We start from the raw sequence: 15,881 nt of genomic DNA on the forward strand, positions 1-15,881 counted from the left end.
CAAAATCTACTCAAAGTTCAAAACATTGGTTCATACAATTCACTTGTGCAGTTTTAGTAGCGATATACACAAGAAGACTGGATTTTTTCGGATGAACAGGTTTTCGTTATTTCGATTTTTACTAAGCGTATCCTTATCCTTAGACTTTATTGGCTTTTATCAAAATGCTAACATTATATGCACGGCATAGTAAAACCAGGCAGGAGCGCTTGATTTAGTAAAATAATTTTTTTAAATCAGCATTTGAACGTGAATACAGTTAAATTTAGTTTAAATTTAGATCGCAGATCGCAGGTAAAACATTTCCTTGTAAAATAGAATAAAATTAAGAACTGACGTACGTCAGTGTTCATTCGAATTCATTTTCATAATGTATGGATAGGTCCAGCTGACATCAGCAAAATGAGCTGTTCCTGCCTGGTTTCATAAAGCCAAATGTAATAAGTCATTGATCGTTGGTGAGGTGGTCAGCTGGTGGTTGAATATAGGGTACCAGTTTATTTTTGAAATACATAAGATTAGAGGAAGGAATTTGTTCGTGTAGTGTTCGTTTGATGGCCCTGCCACAATGATACACAATCGTACCACGGCAGAGTAAAAGTAAACCTGGCAGGAGCGGTTCATTATGGAAACGTCAAATGAGGGACCTAATCCTTTGTATGAAAATGAACTCAAATGAACACTGACATAAGTTGAAAAATTTAATTCGCAAAAAACATAGGCCTACTAGATTATTCAGGTCCCTAGTCAAACAAGCGCTCCTGCCTGGGTTACTTTTACTCTGCCGTGATCGTACACATTATATTTTCAATATTTCTCAATTGTTGACAGTTACTTTACACAAAATTTGTAGTTGTGTTAGTGTAATTTCAGCGGCCTCACTTCATTTCAGCCATGTTGAATCTGCGATACAAAATTATTCATTCACGAGCCAAAATATTTTTTCGAATATCTTTGATAATTCTTACCAGAAACGCTTCCGATCGCAATATTCCTTTATTTTGGTTCATTTGTAATTACTGAGGTCTGTCGTCCGTCGCAAACAACAATATCCAATTTATTTATTTCGCAATATTTTTGTTTTGTTTACATTTTGACATGTGAAGGTTGGTCACACTTGCTCATATTTGGAAAAAGTTGGATCATGACAAGTGGACCGCCAGCAGCTTTCAGTGGGCTTTGAACTTTTGTTTTTTACACGTTGTCGCACTTACAGTTGTCAAATTCAAGATTTTCATACGAAGGTCACTCAGATTGCTTGGTGAAAAAGGACTCTACATCGCACAAATTCAATTTCTTGGCACTATACTTTCTGCAACATAAAAAAAATCAAAACCCACTGAAACACAGTGTTTTCACCTATGTAGTAAACACAAACTTGTCGAGCCAATCTCACTCTATAGAATTATGTTTGTCCTAATTTTTAAAGTTGACCTGAACCACTGACCAAACTTCTACCTGATATACAAATTTTAATTCATTCCTTAAAAAATTAAAAATAACATTTACTTTACTAGGGAGGTAATGTGGCCTTCCCCTCAGGCTGAAGCCATCGAATACAGTAATCCCTGGTACAGTAATCCCTGGTACAGTAATCTACTAATTCATTGTATGATATAAAAATGAAAAAGATTGAAATCAGACAGTTTCTTTAGAGGTTTGAAGCCACTGACAAATAATAAATGAAACCGAGTGGTAAACGGTTTTTTATGCACTAAATGTGTCGATTTTGACTCGAGACCGTAGGGTGACTGATAGGTGTGAGTGATATTACTGTTTTTACACTACAGTCACTCGTTTTTAGTCACTTTTTTAATTCAAAATAGTAGTGAATTTACCAACTATTTTCGGAAAAATCGCTCACTTATTCACTCTTTTCGCAAGAAAAATCACATGCCGCTCTGGATGGCATCTCACATGTGACAAACTAACAATTTGATGAGCCGTTTTTCTTAATAATGCCAAAGTCACATCTAGGTCACATCTCGCGACATTTGAGTATGAACTTTCTAAATGTGAAGTCCGTTTAGTCGTAGGTGCTTTTGTAACGGAGAATGTGTTGTCCTCTTAATAGTACACGGGACGGCCGATTTAAGACACTTTCGCTTGTAGGCCTCACTTCGCATATACCTGTTTTGGATGATTGATTTTAGGCAATTTCGCGGATTGCCTACATGGGAAAGTACCTAAAATCAATCGTCCAATACCAGATACTCAAAAAAATTTCCTGTAAAAATTTCCACGAAATGTGGCAAATGTGCCATATCTAGGCCAGGAACAGGGCAAAGGAGGTCAAAAATATTTTTCTCTTTTATATTTGTGCTAATTTAGGTGTAATTGTATTTCTTATTGTTTTCTTGCGATTAATAAGAAACTAATTTATAGTTACAGACTTGCCGTATTGTCCTTAACAGGACAATCTTCGCAAGTTCAATTTTCATTTCTTTTAAATATGGGATTGTATCTATCGTGCCACTGTACAAAATTATTAACGACTCCCTCACTGGGAGTTGCGGGAATCGTTAATACGGTGTTTAAGTAGAGCGAGATGGAAAATCAATTCGGGGTCTGCTGTCATCGATAATACAAAAGAATCTGAAGAAGACCCGAGATGGAACAATAGGTTATTATTTCGCCATCTCTCTCACTTAAACACTCTATAATTTTGACAGTGCAAACAATAGGTCTAATATGTGCTGCATTGTCCTCTAAAAACAAAATTATAATAATTTCAAAGTTTTAGCGCGTCAATCGACCGCACTGATGCAAACTTTGTGCTTTTTGACTCAACAAAATAATGTGACACACGAATTTCTCTAATATCGTCTACTGTCAAATCTAACCAAATTTACAAATTGTTTTAGAGTTTGAAAACTTAAACTATTTTTCAATGGACGAAATTCCAGACGATTCGGAAAGATTATCGGCTGCAGCGGCAGCAGCACAGGCTCGACGTGAAGCACGAATGAAGAGAATATTGGAAAATTCGAAAAATCGTTTAAGCAAAATCACTGGCAGGGAAGAAAATGGTAAAAGAAAAACTTTTCTTCTCTTTTTTGATTTTTTGATATGCCAGTCATTCAGTCCATTTTAAATAAATTATTCATTTGCATTGTCACCCAACGAATGACCGCTGACTTATGACTGATTTATGTATACAGATGTTCCCGAAGCTCCCATCAAAAAAGAATCGGAACGAATCATCTATCCAGACCCGGAGATCGAACGGGATGTTTACGAATTCGAAGCACCATTCGTACCAATGGGAACACCAGAGCCCGACATTGACATTTTCCAGCTTTTAAACAATTTGAAACCACAAAACGGTCAACCCCCGTCGACAGCACCACAACAAATGGCTCCAACATCGAAAATGACCAGATTTCTTCGAACAAAAATTCACTTTGCTGTGCTCGCGGTGTTGACTTACGTTATGGTGGCCACCGATACTTTAGTAACCAGAAACATATTTCTCATGTTCCTGCTGTGGGAAGCAGCTGAAGTTTTTTTGTTGAAAACCTATGAGGTGAACAAGACCAGTTTCATTGGCATTTTATTCATGCTGGGCGGTATACCGGCGATACATTCGACTGCAATTATAAAATTCATGGAAACTGCCGTGAAAATACTGAACGATGTCGCGGTTTTTGTTTTCTATTTCGTCGTTAGTCATATTTTGTGGAAATTGTTTGTGATGGGCAGCACGTTCGATAGTATTACCAATTTTGAGGCAATATAGACGGCCGACTTCTGCGTTGGTAATTAAATCGATTTTTTTTGTTGAATAAATTTTTTTATGAATTCGATTGAATGAAATTTTAGTGATTTCGTTTTCATTCTTTTTATTTAACTTAACAAAGAAAATATAATTTTAGTTAACTTTGGCGTAACAACTCGACACTCAAAATTCATCATCAAAAACACTAACAAGAAATTCTGACCAATCGGGTTGAAAAACTCCAACGACAACTCCACCCATAAATGAAACTTGCGAAGCTGAAATTTGAAATTCATTTTTTTTAATATGGACAAAATATTTGTCCCAGAATGCTGGCGTACATAAATTTTCACAACACAACAAGAAAATCCCCGGGTAAATGTTAGTAAATTTTTTGGAACACTTTGTCTTAAAATATTTAGTGATTATAAATACCTAGAAACGCAACGTTAGCATCCAAAAATAAGCAAGTGAGAGAGAGTTTTGAGAAGCATATTAAAATCCTAATGCTCAAAACAAACGAGGCATTGAAAACGTGTTTTGGTCCTAGTTTTCATTGACAGATGCAGCAATCGCAATTTTCGATAGAGAAATTTCTATCTTTATTTGACAGTTGCGACAATTTCGTCATGAAAACAAGGACCAAAACATGTTTTGAATGCCTCGTTTGTTTTCAGCATAAGTGACCCATTTTTCATGAATCTTAAGGTTTCATTCAATAGAGTGACGACCAATTTAGAGTGTTGAAAGAGAGAAAAAGGAAAATTATTCAACTGATCTCGATGAGTAATATGTCTAAATTTGTATGTTAAAGTCCAGTGGAAGAAACCAGTTAATTCAACTGAGTTCGATGGTAACACACTCTTGACATTCTCTTTAAACACTCTATAAACTGATGTGAGTGACTCGATGTTGAAATGAATTCGTCGGCTAGAACTCTTTGCGATCGAGCGATCTATTTAGTGGAATTATTGGAAAGAGATGCAATGAACTTTTCGAAGGTAACGATAAAGTCAAGTATACAACTAGCCGGTGAAATGAAATTCTCATACATTTCTTCATGAGAGTTGAAAATTTTGACAGATACATTTTGTGTAAAAATTTCATTTTACCGGCTAGTTGTATACTTGGCCAAAAAGGGAAGGTCGACCACTCGAAAGGTCTAATCAGTGCCGCCTTTTCCATATGGGCCAAATGGGCAAATGTCCGTGGCGCCCGAAGTGGAGCAGAAGAAAATGGCGCCTGAGGTCCTTACAAAAAAATTTAGCTTTACTAAATTGGCGCCTATTTTTCCAATTGCCAGATGGCGCCCAAAAGCTAAAAGCGGCACTGGGGCTAATGGATTACGCAAAGTATATAAACACTGAAGGTAATGCAGACCCTCAACGGATCAGAGAAATAATGGATCCAAACTTTCAGGTGAATTCATTTTCGTATGTTGTCTAACTTAGACTTGTGCAACATTACGGCCCTAAATACTTCCAATTCACCACTAAATACAACTTGACGCAAACGAATTTTATATGTGTGCAACATAACGCCGCTAAATCGTTCCAGATTCACCACTAGATGCAACTTGACGCAAACGAATTGAATACGTGTGTAACATGACGGTGCTAAAATTCACCTGAAAGTTTGGATCCGTGTGTAACTGCGGATTTGCATTACCTTCAGTGTTTATATACTTTGGGATTACGAACCAGCTTATAGCTACCAACGGGTTCACTATCATTTCAGACGTTGTCAAACAATCGTGCTCCATAAATTGTAAGAATATAGTGGTAACCAATTTGTCATCTTCTCCCATTCTTTTCTTTAGACCACTGCAGAGTAAAATCAGAGGTTTATTTAACTCTGCCGTGTTTAGATTCAATCGCGAATTGAAGTAATTTTCACTCAAATCAATGAAGCTATGCGAGATAGCCAAGGATAGTTGATATAATTGTAAAAACAAATCCCCGATGCATAGCTTGATTGAATTGATCCCACTTCGTTCGCCTGAGCAGTCAGTCTAAAAGTATGATGCGAACAAAATTGTGGCTGTCATTAAAAACAGATTAGTCAGTCGGAACAGTTTAAAAAAAATCTCTAGTTAAAAACGAAAGTCTCAAATGTTCGAAATACGTAGTCTCACGGTCTCATCTCTATTGCCTTTTGAGACAACGAACGTTTGAGACTTGTTTTTTTCACCCAGGTCAGTAAGTGTTAGAGATGGACAGAGTCGCATGAAAGTCACTAAAAATATTGTCAATGTGAAAAATAGTAGCCAATTGTAGAAAGTATATTCAAACAAACCAATGCACTTCAAGCACCGCTCATGCTTTGTCAAGTGTCAGTAACCTATTAAGAGTACCACTCATGCTTGAAGTGCATTGAACAAACCCATACACCCAGACAATCACAACAAAAACAACGCATAAGTTACTTTTCTTACGTCTCTATAATTAAATGGCAATTTTGAAGTCAAAACATTGGTTATAACAAAAATTGACAAATTCTATTTGATTAGACATGAACCCAGCAAAACTCACATCTTGTTAAAACGCGTCAGACAAACCCTCTTACACACACAAGAGTTTTTCACAACTTAAATTTTTTTTTGATGAACGCTAGAGTTTTCTTACTTTTGTCAATTCCTCTTCGTAAAGTTTTAATTGCCGTTTCGATAATTTCTTCTTGCTTTGTTATTTTGGTTGTTGTTGTTGATGGTATCGTTGTTGCTACATCGTTCTCTATATCTCCCGTATCCCTATCATCTAAATCTCGTCTTTTTAATTTATTTTCGTTGGCAGTTGCTGGTCCGACGGAACAGTTTGACGAATTTACAATATTTTCGTTTTGCTGTGACATGCTAGTAGTAGAGGTAGTTGATCGAACTGAGATCTCGTGATAGGGACACCCGAGTTCCTATTCGACGGATGGTTTACGGGAACGTGGTTTCGGCTTTTCTGTAGTTAAAGTGGGCTCGCTTGAAACGATGTCGAAGTGGCCCAATTTTCTCATCTTGTTTTCCCACTGTACCAAAGCTTTCCTAAAACAAAGAAGGAAAATCGTGTGAAATTTTCACCACCCACCAGTCAATACAATTAGCAATTTACTTGTAATTTTGTTCTTCCTCCGAAGAAAGGCTGTACTTCGCTTTTTCGGTATCGCTTAATGCATTCCATTTGGCTGAGGTCCGTTTCACAAACTCCCTATGCTGTTCTTTTGGTTGACGGTCCGTTTGCATTTGGAAGAATCGAATATAATTCGATGCTGGTTTCTTCGGCTTACCCAATTCCTGACATTTTTTCTTGTACAACAGAAATACTTTCCGTTCTTTCTTTTCGAATCTCATTTCCTTGATTTTTCTGGCATCTTCTTCGCTCAAACTATCTTTATATTTGGCCATTCGTTCCGTGTAAGCGTTCGACTCTTCATGGAATCCTTTGGCAAATTTTTCCTTCCTATTTGCGTCCAATGATCTCCACATTTTCGCTATTAATGAAACGAGTTCCTGTGATTTCAATTTGGGATTTTTCGCTTGTACTGACGACCGAATCTCGTTCATATAGCGGAAATAGGCAGACGCTGGTTTTTTTGGCTTCGCTGGCAAACCTAGTTTTTCTTCCAGCGATTTTAACATGGGCTGATGTAGATGAATGTCTCGCAATTGAATTTTATGCCTGTGCAAATGAAACACAAAGGATGTTTATGGTAGCATAACCAAAAAAAAAAAAATCATAAGAAAGCGAGTACTTACACAGTGTTTAATGAAGACTTCAAAGCAACATGTTGCATAGAAAGAACTCGAAACGAGTTGGATAAATTTGATATCATCTTAACAAAAATATTGGCTTCAGTTTAAACAAAAATTCCCCTTTTTTCCTGGTTAGACGTAATTTAGCTTCAGCTGATGAAGCGATGCAGTCCGCGAAAGAAGAGAAGTGAATAGTGACGAATAAACAAAAGAAAAAGCCATCTGGAGGTAGAAGAAGAGGGCAGCCATCCGCAGACCTTAAAATGTAATGCGTACTTTATCTGCATTTAAAACATAATTTTGGCGCTCTTCACCAATATTGAAATCTAGCTGTCAAATTAACGTCTAAATTGGAAAAATGTGTTTCATCCGTTCTGAAGAGCTGCCTGTGTCCGAGATTCCGAAGAGAATTCGAGTGGTTGCAAGACAATGACATTGCCGATCTGCCACAAAAGAACTCGGCGGTAGACATGGCATTGAAATTACTCGAAGTTTTGCTGGACGATTATGAAACCGCCACTGCTACCACACTACGCAAATCAGTAGCTAGCAAAGTTCTAAGTCTCGGCGAATTTCTGCCGCATTGGCTGTATTCGTTGTAAAAAAAAACGAATCCATCCGAACTGTTGGACTTGTACCATGATCGTCTAATTGAAGCCTCCGAACTGCAAGTGGATTATGTTTCGGCGATGCTCTGGTTTGACGACGAATTTTTCGGACTCAGCAATTCGAAGCACATCCCAGAAGCAAAGAAAATTTATTTCACATCGAAACGACAAATATTTTCACAAAGAAAGAAATAGTAGATTACTATATGAGGGAAGGAAATGGTTTTCCCTAGGGACAGGCCCGTAGGCAGCTTTCAATATCTAGAGAGGATTGGAGGGGCTAAGGGTCAAAAAATAGTATGGTTGCTCCCAGGACTTACCAAAATAAACCATTTTTAAATCCAACTGAACATATAAATCGAAAATTTACCCGGATCGTCTGCGGCTCGGATTGCCAATTTTCACATCTATTGCGCAAAACATTCATTTAAGCACTTGTTAGGAAAATAGCTATTATCAACGATTTTTAATAATAATGTGTGTACACGATTCAATTTTGTGTAGTATAGAAGTATCGAGAAAGTCAAGACTAGGATGGGTGTGGAAAAACTTACATTTTAGGGTGGACTGTGCGAACCGTTCTTTAATCACACAGTGTCAAAAGTCTTACGAAACTATTTTACGGATTGTATATTAGATCGAAACTAATACAGATTCAGTTTTAGCTTTCTGAGAGATTACAGTAATCAATCGATTTTAATCGGAATAATTTCAAAGCAGGAAAGTGAATATCTCCAAAACAAATCCAATATTTTTGTTTTTGATGTTCATAGATCTGCATAGTGGACAGTTAATGAATATAAAATTGTACGGATTTTGCGTGTTTTTCGTCAAATGTATTCATTTGTTATAAGCGCACTTAAGGCGTGTTTCATATTCATATTCATTCATTTACAGTGACACTATGCTAGATTGATACAGGCACAGCGAGTAGTGAGATGAATCTTTGCTCTTATTTGTTAAATTATTAACTCCAGTTTCTCGCCTTATGCTGGTAACACCAACGACACCATCGAAAAACAATTTCCCTCTCTTCTTTCTTGTTTTATTTCAACCTTGAATTGAGTGGCACAAATTTTCGTCTCTAGCCATAGTGTGGTAATCATATTTCTGCACACACATTAGGTTAAAAACCTCGGAATAGGTCAGGTCTACCTGAAGCTCAGATTATCTGAATCTGATTAGAACTGAACCTGAATTGAAAATCTTTACTTGGCTTAAATCTGAATCTCAGCAAAAGTTCAGATAAATCAGGTCAGATTTCAGGTATATCTGGGTTTTGCAGGTGTAACTGACCTGTGTAACTGATTTTCAGATTTCAGGTTAATTTAGGTCAGTTCAGATTCGAATATTCTCAAGTTGACCTGAAATGTAGGTTTAGATCAAGTGATACCTGACCAGTTCCCAGTCTTATTACATTGGAAATTCTTTCTCTAATTACAATAAACAGTAAAATAACTACTGAGCGACGAAAAGTCGATTCTAAGGAGCTACAAAGAAATAATTGGAGGCAAATAATTGCGTGGCAAAGGTAACAAATGTAAAATAATTGGCTCAGCGAGGATGTTAATCTTACAAGATTAATTCATCAATTGATTGTACATGTAGTAGCTGCATATAAGAGAAGAAGAAATAATCCGCAACGGAGAAGCAGCAGTCAGCAACAACAATTGCAATAGATCACTAAAATGACCGCTGGCGTGACGATCAACGGTTCAGTTTTGTGTGCAAACTAATGACAACCAACTTTGCTTCTAAGGGAATTCCCCGTATTTAGTTCATTTACATTCATTTCAAAGAATTGGACGCACTCACTTATTCATTACTATGTGAAATTGTGAAGTTGGTTTCAATTAGTTTGCACACTTTTCCCCACCATTCCTCACCTTTCCGTCATCAGTTTCACCAAACGAAGAGATCTATCCAGTTTGAAAAACCTTGGTCATATATGGGCGTTATGAACAATGACATTACCTCCGCCCATACACCTTGGTCATATCTTTACGTAACAACTCGATTGTGGTTCTGGGCTGTATCTATGCTATGATATGCGAGTATTTAGCTATTATATGTGTGATACACCCTATTAAACAATGGATTCACCAGCAACAAATACGGTTTTAAAGTTCATGCACTGCTCACTGTACTATACTGACATGTCGTTGCCGTTTTGAAAATTTATTTCATAACAGTGTTTGATAGTTCATTTTAATTCGTGTAAGTCTTTTATTTATTTTTTATTTATTTATACGAAAATCGCTGCATCTACAAGATGAGTAAACAGTGCACAAAAGATGCATTTTACTTTTACAAGCTGAGATTTGAAAAAGAAAATAAGGGGAAAGTATTCAGCAAAGGAATAACTAACATTGAAGTAGCTGCACGTGAATCATGGAGGGTAAACCAATTTATTGTTACGTCATAATATTCGACCGTTGTCATAAATAAGCCATTATGCAATACTACAGTCAATGACACTACAAAAACGTGATCCCTACGAAGTTCTAGCCAAAGAGGCTGCTTCTACTCAGAAAACAGGACCAAAAGTAGACAAAACCGTAATGTCGGAGAGTTTAATCGAGTCCGAGAACAACAAGATTGTTAATGAAATGGTGAGGCGCTCTGTCGTTAATAACAGTAAGTGATGCCATGACATTTATTCTAAATTATGATTAACGTGTCATGTTGTTAAGCTGTTCAAACGAACGAGTACTACTTCATAGCAGCCAATATATTTTGCGAGACGGGGGTAAATAAATATCTTCCGGCGGAAATTGCTCTGCTTAAGTATACTTTACAGGATGGCGTCATACGAACGTACCATACTTTCGTTAATCCTGGTAACGTATTTGTCTGTCGAAAATGTGACTGCAATGATCATAACAGTAAATTTCACACGCAGAGACAATTCCAATGGGATACAAGTTTATCGCGCTCGAGTTGTCCGAGACAACACATCAGCTGCCACTTCCACCGAATGCAATGGGAGAGAAAGATTTCGATATCATTCAGCAAGAAATTTACAAATTTATCGGTAATGCGCCGACATGTAAGCAGGGATTTATTCCGCTATTTACCGTGGCCGAAGATGTTCGAATGGTTGAGTTGATTTGTGAAGACCTCCTCGGTTCGACATCAGACCAAGCCATTAATCGTCGCTACAAGACAATGTCCATCGATCAATTGCTTTTCGATTTGAAAACTAGTATCGGACGTGCACAAAAAAGGGAACCTTTCAGTGGTGAATCGCAATTTAAAAGCGTAGACGATGCAACGAGCCAACTGAATCGCGAAAAATATAAGTTCTTGAGTGAAATTGCTTGTGAAGTGAGTAGTATGATCAAATTATTTAATTTCTGTTTTCTTTTTGGGTTATGCAAGGGGGCCGCACTAGATTTGCTTAATGCACAATGTATAATCTACTACTTCTTTGAGTGTTAACGATAGACACGACGACAAATATGAGCAATGCGATCTACTATATTTATCGTTGATTACAATCTCTTTAATTTCAGTTTCACGACGAAAAGGACTGTAGCAAATACTGCTGTTTATCGAATGTTAAACGATGGGCATACGTATTTTCGGAAAATATTTCCGTTGATTTGAAGATACCCCTCGTCGGTGGTAAACACTTTCCAATCGGAGCTGAGAATCCAGTACCATCGGTTGAACTAAATTGTGCACACAACAAATCCACAGCTAATGTCACTGTCGCTGGAGCGCATCGCAAATCAAAATGCGATCAAAAATACAATCTGAATACAAATTTGTATTCACAAGAAGTAGAGTCATATTCCAGCCGAATTGACAGTCTTCCAGCAGGTAGTAAAGATTTTGTTTGACGTGACAAGTGACGTGGTAAAGTCGTAATATTTATATTTTTCATGATAAAGTTACACGTAATAGAAGACCACGAAATTATTTTTCTGGAGAAAACTATGTCAGACAAGATTTTGGAAGAGGAAGAGGAATGAGACGTGGATGATTTCAATGATCGAATAGTTGGTAAATGATTGTTTTAGACTAAGTTGCATGCATATTTTAACTGGTTGACTGTAGAACATTTTGATATTTTATTCGCAGAAGTTATTGAATTAACTATCACTTGAAGTGGTAGGTAGCTAATGATTGAGATTCCGAGAACAATCGTGTGTAGACGAATAAGACGATTGATAAATTTCTATTTTTTAAGTGAATTTCTGAATTAAAATATTTTCCGGCTCATCAACAAATTTTCAATTTTTACGATAAAAACTCTATTCATGTAACATTCTCGTTTGGTCAACTTCCCAGTGGCTCTAACTAATATCACTTGCAACCAAATGTGCAGTTGAAAACAATTTACGAAACATTACTGAATCACGTTGCATTGCGTCACTCGTTAGGTCATTATGTAGGTCAAGTGCAAGTTATATTTTGCATACTAGACGAAACTCATTAGAGTCGAGTACCAATTCGACACTCTTCTCTCTGCAAGTGTGTTTTTCTAAGTTGGCATCGTAGCAAAATTTACGGTATGTAAAAAGGGTGTTTCAAACAGTATTTTATGTTCCATTTACGATTCTCTACATCATCAACGTCCTAGCTTAAATTGATTGAATTGTCTATGTATTTCAATAGTGGACTCAAATATTGTGCAATATGATACCAGCTCGATGTGCACCGATTTTCCGACTGTTTAACTGCATCATTTCAAAAACAGAGTGTCTAAAGTGCATTTAACTCTATTCGTTAATTACTCAGCTGTAATTTAGACTGGCTTGACAGTCAGTTTGATTTTCTCCTAGGGCCTCGATCATTTTCAATTTATTCGAGGTAACATATTCAGAATATGGCTGAAACAATAGCAGTCTTAGCCAATAGCCGTCCCGCGTTAGGAACAAATGTCTTTAAGAAATCTGAAAGTTTAATGTCTACGTTTTTGTATCACCCTGTAGTAGAGTCCTGAATTAGAAACAAAGTACGCACAAAAAACATCTGTTTGAATATAAGTAGGTATATTGATTCAATGTTTGAATGAAGGTTCTTGTTTTCACTATTTTGTTAGAATTTGCATTCGATTGTCAGTGGACGTGCGGTGGATATATTATATCCTTTGTTGTGGAAAATCCGTCTAAATGAGCGTGTCGTTATCAAGTTCATTCAAGGCAATTGCTCTGAACGATGCTACTAAAAAGCTTTTGTTTGCATCCGTTCAATCGTAAGTTTTGTGTTTGTTTATTTACATAACACTGATGAGAATGTAAATCAAGAAACGTTTTGTTTGGTCGTAAATATAGTTTGAACTTGAACGTTCAGTTACGTTTTAAGTCTGTGGAAGAAAAACTAGGACTACCAGCCAAGCCAAAGAAACCCACTCCTCCATACTTTCGTTTCGCAAATGAAAATCGTGCATCAATTGTAAGAAAATATCCAGATCTGAAGCCCTACGAAATTAATTCGATACTGGGCAAGATGTGGCAATATCTGGAAGCAGCAGACAGAGAACATTTTACAAAACCATACAAGACTGACCTCATCGAGTATTACTCAAACGATTACACCAAATATATGTCGTCCCTTTCAGACGTTGATAAGCGAAAAATCAAAGAAATGAAAGTGGAAATAAAATATCGAAAAGAATTGGCTGCCCAGCAAAAAAGACTTCGTAAATTGGACAAACCAAAGAAACCGTTGTCCTCTTTCTTTAGATATTATAAGGAACAAAGTGATCGCAAAGCAAGTGAACCGCATCACGATTACCTTCAACGTGTTACATCTAGATGGAACGCTCTGAGTGATGCTGAAAAGGAGAAATTTAAGACTGCAGCTGAAGAAGAAGCGGCTTACAAGTAAGTGTAGTCGGTCGAATAAAAACTGTACGGAAAAACTGACAGAAATATCTCCACAGGAGAGCAATGATTCAATGGGAGCAAAAGATGTTCAAATTAGAACAAGACATTCGTAGTACTGCCAAAAAATTACCGAAAACTCACCGACCCATTGCTCCAGATGAATAGATTTTCCTTTTTTAATAGGTCCATGTAATATATCGAATCCGTACAATCTTTCCCACCGCGGCTTCAGTTCAACAAATAATCAATTTTATGTTAAAATATTCGGAAGATTGAACTCTTCCAAATTCCTCAAAAATTAGTTAAGTTTCTTAACGAAACGAAACGGTAGTTTAGTTGCGATTTGTGATCATAGAATCTTAGATAACCAAAAGACCATCGGGGTTTTACTCCAAAATGAGATACTCTGGTCCCATAATGATATATATGCGACATTTCTCAAAGAGGTAGTATAGACACTTCATTTAAATTTACACGAGGTGAACGATCCATAGCAAATTTGTTCAATAAAAAATTATAAATTCGTCTCAGTGCTTTAAGTTTCACCAATTTGTAGCGATTCAAACAATTGATCACCCTGTAACCATCTTTTAGTCTTATCAACAAATTCTTTCGCTCTCCGCGAGTGATCGTATTGACTTTCATTCATATCTCTGTGTGTCAGTAAACATTTCACATTACGAAACCTCTCCAAAAAAACAATTAATTAACAGAGGTGACCTTAATCAGATTAAGTAGATTTGTCGTTGTCGTAAGTTTACTCAAAATTGGACTGCAGAATGAACATCAATTTTAATAACAAAACTATTGTTGTTACCGGAGCTGGGCAAGGTAATTTTTTTGCTGAAACTTAATGTTCATTGAGTGCATGTATAGCTTTTTATCCATGCACGAACAGTGATAGATACAGGTTGTTCAACTAATACACATGTAGAGTAGGTACGAAGATGTTAGCTTGAAAATATTCAATAAAACGCGCCATAAACTCAATAATAAAGTGAGACGGTCATTTTGTAGGTATAGGTAACGAGCTGTGCAAAAGATTGTACCAACATGGTGCCAAGATTTATGCCTTTTCGCGGTCGAAAGGTCCATTGGATGAGCTGAAAAAGGAGTGTCCCAATGTAAATGTTTGTACCGTCGATCTCGGTAATTGGAACGACACCATCGAAGCTCTGAAAGTTCTTGATGGAATCGAAATCGATGGATTGGTGAATAATGCAGGTTGAATATTTCGTCTTTTACTATGGTCTATAGCTATGGTCTAAAAATATTTTTATTTTTTTTGAATATGGAATATTGCAGGTGTAGCAATTATAAAGCCATTTTTGGAATTAACGGAAAAGGACTTTGATGAGTTGAGTAGTCAGTTTGTTTTTGTAGTACATTTTTGAGCAAAGAAATTCATTTTCTCAGTCAGTTCAACGTGAACTTCAAGGCAGTGTTTAACGTAACCCAACAAATTGTACCACGACTCAAATCCGGCGCCAGTATTGTGAACGTTTCGTCACTTGCTGGCAAGATTGGAATCGACGGTCATAGTGTTTACTCCGCCACAAAGGCTGCATTAGATTCCCTAACCCAAAGTTTGGCATTGGAACTGGGACCACGAAACATTCGAGTCAACAGTGTCAATCCCACTGTTATTTTGACAAAAATGGGACGCGCAAACTGGAGTGATCCGGCCAAAAGTGAACCGCTACTGAAAAACATACCGTTACATCGGTTCGGAGAGGTCTTCGAAGTTGTTGATGCGATTGTATATTTTTTGAGTGAAAGATCGAGTTTTGTTAACGGTCATGCGCTGCCTCTGGAAGGAGGGTATTTGGCTTGTTAAAGTCTTTTTTACTCAACGGAAATAAATGATTGCAGTCACGTTACAAGACAAGATTTTTTTCTTCATATCGGAATTGTACATTCTATGGGTTGCATCGTAGAACCTGAAGAACAGGTCCACTTTATAATTTAACTGACATTGC

At 36.9% G+C, this 15,881-nt stretch overlaps 5 protein-coding genes across 7 annotated transcripts; 4 read left to right on the forward strand and 1 right to left on the reverse strand.

The window, feature by feature from the left end:
• Nucleotides 1-2,813: 2,813 nt before the first annotated feature.
• On the forward strand, nt 2,814-3,770 carry LOC119076300. Its single transcript, XM_037182964.1, has 2 exons — nt 2,814-3,029; nt 3,162-3,770. The coding sequence occupies exons 1-2, from the start codon at nt 2,891-2,893 to the stop codon at nt 3,737-3,739; spliced, it is 717 nt and encodes a 238-aa protein (XP_037038859.1). The 5' UTR covers nt 2,814-2,890; the 3' UTR covers nt 3,740-3,770.
• Nucleotides 3,771-3,825: 55 nt separating this feature from the next.
• Nucleotides 3,826-7,682, reverse strand: LOC119076299 (transcription factor A, mitochondrial-like). Of its 2 annotated transcripts, XR_005087602.1 has the most exons (4): nt 7,461-7,663; nt 6,817-7,383; nt 6,343-6,749; nt 3,826-3,996 (listed from the first exon to the last, which is right to left on the reverse strand). XR_005087602.1 is itself a non-coding variant. In XM_037182963.1 (3 exons), the coding sequence occupies exons 1-3, from the start codon at nt 7,535-7,537 to the stop codon at nt 6,626-6,628; spliced, it is 768 nt and encodes a 255-aa protein (XP_037038858.1). In that variant the 5' UTR covers nt 7,538-7,682; the 3' UTR covers nt 6,140-6,625. The 2 variants fall into 2 exon arrangements, 1 of the variants encoding a protein (XP_037038858.1); XM_037182963.1 differs by lacking the exon at nt 3,826-3,996 and having other exon boundaries at nt 6,140-6,749; nt 7,461-7,682.
• A 2,523-nt stretch (nt 7,683-10,205) lies between these two features.
• On the forward strand, nt 10,206-12,221 carry LOC119076298 (protein maelstrom homolog). Its single transcript, XM_037182962.1, has 6 exons — nt 10,206-10,463; nt 10,534-10,702; nt 10,759-10,905; nt 10,968-11,392; nt 11,581-11,890; nt 11,962-12,221. The coding sequence occupies exons 1-6, from the start codon at nt 10,338-10,340 to the stop codon at nt 12,051-12,053; spliced, it is 1,269 nt and encodes a 422-aa protein (XP_037038857.1). The 5' UTR covers nt 10,206-10,337; the 3' UTR covers nt 12,054-12,221.
• A 729-nt stretch (nt 12,222-12,950) lies between these two features.
• Nucleotides 12,951-14,674, forward strand: LOC119076301 (transcription factor A, mitochondrial-like). 2 transcript variants are annotated; one of them, XM_037182966.1, is made up of 4 exons: nt 12,951-13,059; nt 13,116-13,268; nt 13,348-13,899; nt 13,959-14,674. In XM_037182966.1, the coding sequence occupies exons 2-4, from the start codon at nt 13,186-13,188 to the stop codon at nt 14,065-14,067; spliced, it is 744 nt and encodes a 247-aa protein (XP_037038861.1). In that variant the 5' UTR covers nt 12,951-13,059; nt 13,116-13,185; the 3' UTR covers nt 14,068-14,674. The 2 variants fall into 2 exon arrangements, with proteins under 2 accessions (XP_037038861.1, XP_037038860.1); XM_037182965.1 differs by lacking the exon at nt 12,951-13,059 and having other exon boundaries at nt 13,069-13,268.
• On the forward strand, nt 14,534-15,787 carry LOC119076302 (L-xylulose reductase). The gene is made up of 4 exons (XM_037182967.1): nt 14,534-14,733; nt 14,920-15,126; nt 15,208-15,259; nt 15,319-15,787. The coding sequence occupies exons 1-4, from the start codon at nt 14,682-14,684 to the stop codon at nt 15,737-15,739; spliced, it is 732 nt and encodes a 243-aa protein (XP_037038862.1). The 5' UTR covers nt 14,534-14,681; the 3' UTR covers nt 15,740-15,787.
• The last annotated feature ends 94 nt before the right edge of the window (nt 15,788-15,881 follow it).

The sequence above is a fragment of the Bradysia coprophila genome, unplaced genomic scaffold (genome assembly GCF_014529535.1).
Source record: "Bradysia coprophila strain Holo2 unplaced genomic scaffold, BU_Bcop_v1 contig_232, whole genome shotgun sequence".
NCBI classification, from domain to species: Eukaryota; Metazoa; Arthropoda; class Insecta; order Diptera; family Sciaridae; genus Bradysia; species Bradysia coprophila.

Bases quoted from the DNA above. Each gene is read 5' to 3' on its own strand.
- LOC119076302 (XM_037182967.1), top strand. From the start codon at position 14,682: ATGAACATCAATTTTAATAACAAAACTATTGTTGTTACCGGAGCTGGG. The intron at 15,127-15,207 runs GTTGAATATTTC...GGAATATTGCAG, and splicing joins TGGATTGGTGAATAATGCAG to GTGTAGCAATTATAAAGCCA. The intron at 15,260-15,318 runs GTTGAGTAGTCA...TCATTTTCTCAG, and splicing joins ACGGAAAAGGACTTTGATGA to TCAGTTCAACGTGAACTTCA.
- LOC119076299 (XM_037182963.1), bottom strand. From the start codon at position 7,537: ATGATATCAAATTTATCCAACTCGTTTCGAGTTCTTTCTATGCAACAT. The intron at 7,384-7,460 runs GTAAGTACTCGC...TCATTTGCACAG, and splicing joins AAGTCTTCATTAAACACTGT to GCATAAAATTCAATTGCGAG. The intron at 6,750-6,816 runs GTAAATTGCTAA...TCTTTGTTTTAG, and splicing joins GAGGAAGAACAAAATTACAA to GAAAGCTTTGGTACAGTGGG.
- LOC119076298 (XM_037182962.1), top strand. From the start codon at position 10,338: ATGAGTAAACAGTGCACAAAAGATGCATTTTACTTTTACAAGCTGAGA. The intron at 10,703-10,758 runs GTAAGTGATGCC...CATGTTGTTAAG, and splicing joins GCGCTCTGTCGTTAATAACA to CTGTTCAAACGAACGAGTAC. The intron at 11,393-11,580 runs GTGAGTAGTATG...CTTTAATTTCAG, and splicing joins TGAGTGAAATTGCTTGTGAA to TTTCACGACGAAAAGGACTG.
- LOC119076301 (XM_037182966.1), top strand. From the start codon at position 13,186: ATGAGCGTGTCGTTATCAAGTTCATTCAAGGCAATTGCTCTGAACGAT. The intron at 13,269-13,347 runs GTAAGTTTTGTG...TCGTAAATATAG, and splicing joins TTGTTTGCATCCGTTCAATC to TTTGAACTTGAACGTTCAGT. The intron at 13,900-13,958 runs GTAAGTGTAGTC...ATATCTCCACAG, and splicing joins GAAGAAGAAGCGGCTTACAA to GAGAGCAATGATTCAATGGG.
- LOC119076300 (XM_037182964.1), top strand. From the start codon at position 2,891: ATGGACGAAATTCCAGACGATTCGGAAAGATTATCGGCTGCAGCGGCA. The intron at 3,030-3,161 runs GTAAAAGAAAAA...TTATGTATACAG, and splicing joins CACTGGCAGGGAAGAAAATG to ATGTTCCCGAAGCTCCCATC.